General features: G+C 28.3%; 1 protein-coding gene across 1 annotated transcript; it reads left to right on the plus strand.

The window, feature by feature from the left end:
- Nucleotides 1-527: 527 nt before the first annotated feature.
- On the plus strand, nt 528-3,148 carry LOC133337346 (ETS-like protein pointed; the record flags this gene model as incomplete). Its single annotated transcript, XM_061545578.1, has 3 exons — nt 528-1,423; nt 1,504-1,661; nt 3,085-3,148. Coding segments are annotated over 3 exons (1,118 nt in total), but the record flags the coding sequence as incomplete, so codon positions are not given.
- Nucleotides 3,149-7,905: the final 4,757 nt, after the last annotated feature.

Below are 7,905 nucleotides of genomic sequence, written 5' to 3' on the forward strand. Positions count from 1 at the left end.
TAAAAAATAAAAGCTAAATATTAAACATAAAAAAATTAAATTAGAAAAATCAAATACTAAAATATAAATAAAAACTCAAATATGAAAAAATAAATAATATAAAAAATAAAATTAAATGAAATGAAATAATAAAAGAAATAAATAAACAAATATATATTTAAAAAAATAATAACAATGAAGAAAATTAAATATTAAAAATTATAAAAGATTAAATTAAAAATAAAAAAGAATAAACATTTCATTCTAAAAATTTAAAAAATTGCAAATTAATAAAAAAAATGGTATAACAAATAAAAATTAATAAATAAATAAATAGAATACAAAAACAATTGATTAAAAAATATTTTTATAATTTAAAAAAAATTAATATTTATTGAAATATTATATCTAAATGATTTTTTTATTTTTTTTTAAAAAATGAAAAGTTTGTTACTAATTAAAATATATTTATTTTTATTAATATTATTTCAATATTTATTTTGAATTATTTTTATTAATTTATTTTTATTTCTTGCTTTTCATTTTAGGTTATGGCTCATCAACCCACGATCGTAATAATAGCCCGCCACCACAACAACAACAGCAACAACAAAATGCTGTACAAAACTCAATGCTGCCACCCGCTCATGCAAACCAACAACAACAAAATGCCACAACGGCTGCCCAACCCAGCAGCCTATCGCCCAATAGTGCTAATAGTAATACTAACAACAACAATAATAACAACAACACTGGTGCCAATCTCAACTACATGCAAATGTCGATGCGTAATTCAGCTGTTGCCGCTGCCGCCTTCTACAATCAACATCAAATGAAGGAGGAACCCGGTACCCAAACAGCCTATGGTAATCTCGCTGGCTCGAATTCCGCCAATGATCCCACCGATCTCACAACACAATTTGGCCTATCGCCTGCCCATTTGGCCAATGCCAATGCTGTGGCAGCAGCCGCCGCTGCTGCTTCTTCTGGTTACGATGATAGTGATTATCACAGTACCACCATGTCGTCACAGGATCATCAAGGCCAGGCCACCAACAATTATTTAGATAACAATCCCGCCGATTTTTATGGTCTAAATGTTGAACAGAAATACAATGCCTATGGCCGTTCAAGATTTCATGATGCCTATTCACCGGAATTTTCACCCTATGATACACCCCAATTTCCCAGTATGGCAGCACAGGCCGATCAATGGGCCAGCCATCATGGAGCTCAACATCCAGCTGCTTATCTCTCGTCCATGTGTTTGGATAAGGCTTTATTAGGTGGCTATTCCACACAGGGTGGTGTACCATGTTTCCAAGGCTCGGGACCCATTCAGCTATGGCAATTCTTATTGGAATTGCTGATGGATAAGACATGTCAGGGATTCATTTCGTGGACCGGTGATGGTTGGGAATTTAAATTAACCGATCCAGATGAGGTAAGTTTTGAAAAATAATGCAAACGGAAAATATTTTATAGGGTATTAATGAAATGTTTTCTTCTTCTTCTTGTTTTTAGGTTGCCCGCCGTTGGGGTATACGCAAAAATAAACCAAAAATGAATTATGAAAAGCTAAGCCGAGGCCTACGTTATTATTATGATAAAAATATTATTCACAAAACAGCGGGTAAACGTTATGTTTATCGTTTCGTTTGTGATCTGCAAGGTTTAATTGGGTAAGTTTCAAAACAATAAATTTTTATTATATTTTTATCAAATAGGTATAAGGAATTTATTTCTAATTAACTTCGCAACTATTCTCTATAACAGGGTAACACAAATGTTCCGAAAAATATACCAATTTCCACACTTTCTTAGTAATTAATTTTAGAAGGCCATAATTTATGAAGCAGTGGTTATTTTTCAATGTTTCCAAAAATTGTTAAAAGAAAAATATCTAATTTTAATGCTGATATACGTTTTTCGTGTATAAAAATACAATTATTGCAATTATTCCCAAAAATATGCAAGTTTTTAATTTTTCACATTTCATAAATTTTTTTCGTAAGAAATTTCATGGTCCCATAACTTTGAAGGCAGTTGAGGTATTTTAATGATTCAAGTGGATTCTGCTAGATAAATATCTAGTTTTAAAATCAACATTTTGATTTTGTTGCACCTCACCAAATACCTGAGTTATGGTAAAAATTTTACATTTACCTTAATTTTGATTCACCTTGTATTTTTTGTGCAATCAACTTTAGGGGAGCATAACTTTGGAATTAAGAAGGATATCTTAATGAACTTAAATGAATTTGAAAGATAAATATATTATGCTAAAATAAAAATTTTTATTTAAATGTACCCCACCAAACACCAGAGTTAGAGGAAAAAGTTAATGTGTAATACAATTTTTATGCTCTTTGAATATTTTGGGTAATCAATTTTAGGGGGTCATAGCTTTGAATTTAATGGAGATAATTTAACGAAATTAAATAATTTTGAAAGATAAAAATCTACGGTTTAAATATAAATTGTTGTTTTGATTTAACCCAGTAAAGTTCGTGGGCAACACTATGTTAATTTTCATAAAATATTTTGAGTAATAAATTTCCAAGTGGCATAACTCTGTGAGTAATAGGGTTAGCTTAGTAAAATAGAAGGATTTTACTAGATTAAAGTCTCAATTTTAAATCGAAATTATTAAATGGGTGTAAGTCTTTAATCAGCAAAGTTATGGGAAAAAGTTCATTATTACCTTTGTTGGCATTTTCTTATTCTCTTTTTTGGCAATAATTTTCCAAGGGCCATAAAGGGATATCTTAATGAAATACAAGGATTTTAAAAGATAGATATCTAAACTAAAATTAAAAATTATTATTTAGAATTATCTAAATAAATAATCGAGCTAGGGCAAATACTATTATTGTGGCACCCTGTTAAGCCTTTATTTTAGTTTTGCCTAAAAGTATGCAATGATTTTTTATGGAATTAGTATTAAAGTGAATAGGTTATGTACCAAATGCAAACAAATCTTAACACACAAATTAATAAGAAAATATTACATTTTGATAAAAATATACATTTAAATTAGAAATTTATATATTTTTTAAAATTATTTTATACTAATTTTTCAATTTTTTTTCTTTCTATTTTTAGTTGTTCACCCGAAGAATTGTGTGCTAAATATGACCTCAAAACCGAAAAGAAGGATGATGATTAAATTCCAGGATATTCTATCATCATTGGTCGTTCTTTTCTATCTTTTAGTGGATAAACAAAAAAAGGGGGTGTGGTCCCTTACAAAACAAAATGAAAAGAGAAAATGGTGGATTCTTCCAAATGTGCTTAAAATTTACAACAACAATATAAATTGTTTGTAAAAATTACAAAAAAAAAAATCAATGTAAATTTGTTTAAAAAAAAATGCACAACTTTATAATTCTACTCTCCCATCATAGACGCACAATAAAAATGCAACAACAATTTTTGTTTAATTTCTCACAAAATAAAAAAACAAATGGTTTCTTTTTTGTGTATTTGTTTCTAAAAACAAAACAAAAATAATATTTAATAATAATAATAATAATAATAATTTTTTCTATTAATTAGTAATACTTCATTGGAAACGTGATGTAATTTAAGGAATTTTAAATTAAATATTTCTTTTATTTTTTTTTAATTTTAACAAATAGTAAACCAACAAAAAAAAACAATAGTGGCTTCATAGGAAATTAAAAAAATAAACAAAATATTTTTTTAATATTAAGAAAAAAAAAACAAAATAATTAATTTGAAATTAATTAAATTCTATAAGGAAACAAATCCCCCAGAAAAGTTTAAAAAAATGTATAATTAAAATAATTTTAGTTTTTTTTAACAAGCAATGTTCTCGTTAATTTATTAAGTTTTATTTTTTATAAAAAAAAAACGTATACAATTAATCCAAATTTTCGATAAAGGCTCAAAACATTATTTTAATTGTGCAATTTGCAAAAAAAATAAAACAAAAATTGCCCACAACAAATTTTAATATGCCATACAAAAAACAAAATATTTACAAAACAAACAGACCGCTACACAAGTAATTGAGTATCCAAAGTTAAGTGATATTAAAAAAAAATTAAAACTAAAAAAATATGTTAGCTTTTGTATATAATTTTCTTTAAAAAAAAATAATTAAACAATCATCCCTTCCTCTTTCTTCTTTAAGTGTCTTAGACTTCAAGTTCTTTGTCTTTAATTATTAATTAATTAACATTATTTTTTAAATATTTCTTTTTATTTTATTTACACATACATACAAATAATTTCTCAGTGCATGAGTGCTTCCGTGAGACTCGAGAGTTTTGACAAAAAACACAAAATAAATATTAAATAAAACAAAAACAAAAAAATCTCCCCAACTTTGTAAAAGAAACCAGCGTGGAAACAAAAAAAAAAAAAAAATAATTTACCATAATTGTTTAAAGTAGTTTTTTAGATGTTATACAAAAATAAAAAAACTTAGAAATTTAATTTTAAGTAGGTGTAAAAAAAAATTAAAAATATTAATATTAAACAACAACAAACAAACAAAAAACTCTATATATACTTATATAATAAATTATATTTAAAATCAAATTTTAATTAATTATTTTTTTTGTAGTTATAAGTCATAAAAACCAACAGCAACAACAAACGTAAAAAAATGCTCAACAAACATTTGCATAAATTAAATGAATAAAAAATATTTGTTAAAGATAATCTAAAAAAATAATAATTAATTGTCGTGTTTTTATTTAATACGGTTGGGAACATATTGAAACAAAAGAAAACCAAAAAAACGCCCAAAATACCTTAAATGTCAATTTTGGCCTACTTTTTGAAAAAAAAAAAAACATTTAAAACGTATAGTAACATCCCTAATCCTCTGGCTAAAGATCGTTCCCACAATAGGCATTGAGAAAAAATGTTTAAAAAATCCACACCTTGATAGCTCCTGAGCAAAAAAAAAATCTTTAGAAAATCTCCGCCTTAGTGATCCTTGAGAAATTCTTTAAAAAATCCACGGCTTAATAGTTCTTAAAATCTACGCCTGAATATGCCATGAGAAAAAAATTCTGAAAAATAGGCCTTGAGAAAAATTTCTTTAAAATTAGCCTTGAGAGGTTTTTGTACAGTGCTTGGGAAATCATTTTGTAAAAAATCCCCGCCACGGGCTTTAATCAATCCATAAACATGTCATTTGTAACCTATACTAAACTAATTATTTGGATAGATAAAGAATAAGACAAAATTATGTAAATCGATTTCAAGCAAATCTCAATCGGAAACTCGTTGATTATTTGAAACCCAATATGTCTGCATTTCTCCAAAAAGCAATTACGTCATTATATACTCAATTTAGTACGTTGTGCAAAATTTCGCGTCAACCTGAAAAAAATGGAAGCTATATCTAAATCCGATTTCAACAACACTTTGCAGACATTAATACGGACCTAATTCAGTACGCTGTGCAAAATTGTGTATATGACAGCTATATCTAAATCTGAACCGATTGCAACGAAAGTTGTCGCAGGTTAGGCTATACTAATTTCAGTATGTTCTTTGCCTTGGTGCATTGGGTCCTTGTTGCTTCACCTACTTGAAATCGGAGAAAAATATGAAGGAGCAATATCCAAATTTCAACCGATTTTCCCGTAAGGCGTATCATCTATTAGAAGGCATTTACGAGATAAATCCAATCCTTTAGAGCTGCCATCCGTACTGTGATGTTAGGTTCAATCAAATGCTCATTTTAGCTTTAAGACGTATTTTCGGCTACCAAAAGATGCCGTTGTGTACTTAGTTGAAGCATTAAACCCTGGTTTCCGAAAAGCCCGACGGTCAACAGCAATTCCTTCTCTCTTAAAAGTGTGTGCAGCTCTGAGGTTTTTTGCGGAGGGAAGTTTTCAAAAGTCCCATGGCAATGACTTCAAACTTGGCATGGCTCAACCCACAATATCGGTGGTTTTGGCTGAAGTTGTCCGGATAATATAGGAAAAAGTGTGAAAAATTTGATTGTTTCCAAATTAACAGAGGAGGAAAAAGGGTAGAATAAACATTTTTTTATTCGAAAACAAAGTATAGATGGCACACATGTACATATCATGGGCCCAAAAGAAGATGTTCGCCATTTTGTAGTAATTTTAACCATTATGGGAAGCCTACAAATTTCAGTTATTATTGTTAAACACGATTAACATCAATCAGAAATAATTGGTTGCCTAAAAATGCTATTTGAAGCAACTGAAGTCAACAACAGTTGCCATCCATAATTCAAATTTGGCAACGCCACTTAACTATGCTTACCATCCGTAATCGGCTCATTAATATAGTACGCGATGCCAAATTTCGTACAAATCGAAAGATATATAGGGACTTTGGTACGTCATTTTCCTTAAATTGGATGAATATATATATATATATATATATGGGAGCTATATATAAATCTGAACCGATTTTCATGAAACATTCATCATTCTAGACTTAATTTAGTACGATATGCAAAATTTCGTGTAAATTAAATATTAATTTTGGAAGTTGTCAGTAAATTATTTTTTTGTACAAAAATAATAAAATTGTAACGGAATAAAAAACAACTGAATTTACGACTTAAAATGCAATTTTTCGGACAAATGACATGATTTATAGGGTATGGGGCCCTTAAATCTGACCCGATTTTTACATAAAATCGGACGAAAATATATATGGGAGCTATATCTAAATCTGAACCAATTATTCCCAATTTCAATAGGGTTCGTCCTTGGGCCAAATAAATGAGCTTGGCCAAATTTCATCCAATTCAGATCATAAATGCTACCTGTACTTTGTGCCTATTCTCAAAAGGAACCATGTATCTATCTCATGTATCTCTTTTACCTGTTATAAACATATGCATATAAAGCCTTCGCAGTCCTTGAGAATCTGTTTTTAAATCCACGCTTTAATAGTACTGGGTATTTTTTCCATAAGTTTCCTTGTGGAAACTTTTTTAAAAAATCAAATCTTTAATACTCTTTAAAAAAAAGTACTTAATGGTCCTTGAATTTTTTAAACAATCCCTTTGGACGTTAATGGTCTTTGAGAAAAATTCTTGAATGGTCTAATACTTTTCAAAAAACCTTCATTTCTTTTATTCAATAAATATTCTTAAAAACATATTTTATTTATTTTGCTATTTATTTTTTAAACATTTTAAAAAGTCTTTTAATGTATTTTTTTATTAATACAGATTTTATTGGTCCCATCATAAGTTTTAACTGGTCAAATATGGTATTCAGGATGACGTCTAAAAATGTACAATACAGAGCATCTGCTCTTTGGGATATCTTCCATGGAAAACGGAGTCTTCTACCATATTTTTCTTGCTATTACTATATATAGCATTTCCAGATTAAATGGAACTTTTACAAATTAAAATTATTATATTTAGAAAATCAATCCAGAGTTGGAAAATTCGTTCTCGATAATGGATAACGCTCAAATACTCAATCGACATGACATAAAAAATTTGATCGAATCCAAAAGATGCAACCTTAAATTCTTACCGCCTTATTCTACAATGGAAAATCCAATCGAAAAAGCATTTCTAAAAATAATGTTATGTACAAGAGCTGAACTGTGTGACGTTTCAATGGAACATAACATTGTTGATGTAATCGAGCGAAGTATTCAGCTTATTCGGCAAGATAATTCTAACTACGTTATGGACATGGTTTTGAAAATCCCACAAGCTGCAAGTCGGTAACCTCTTCATTAAGATAAGCAGTTACCTTATCATCAACAATTTTTTAAATCAAATATGTATTTCGCATTTAGGATCGGGTATTCAATACTTTTTCTAAAATAAAATCACACCGAATTCTTAATATTCTTTGATTTCATTTTTAAATATTGATTTAAAATTACTGGAAATATTATATTTCCTTCGATAAAAATAAAGGTTTCATTTAATTT

The sequence above is a fragment of the Musca vetustissima genome, unplaced genomic scaffold (genome assembly GCF_032173495.1).
Source record: "Musca vetustissima isolate MV318-11 ecotype Yass unplaced genomic scaffold, APGP_CSIRO_Mvet_v1 utg442783, whole genome shotgun sequence".
NCBI lineage: Eukaryota > Metazoa > Arthropoda > Insecta > Diptera > Muscidae > Musca > Musca vetustissima.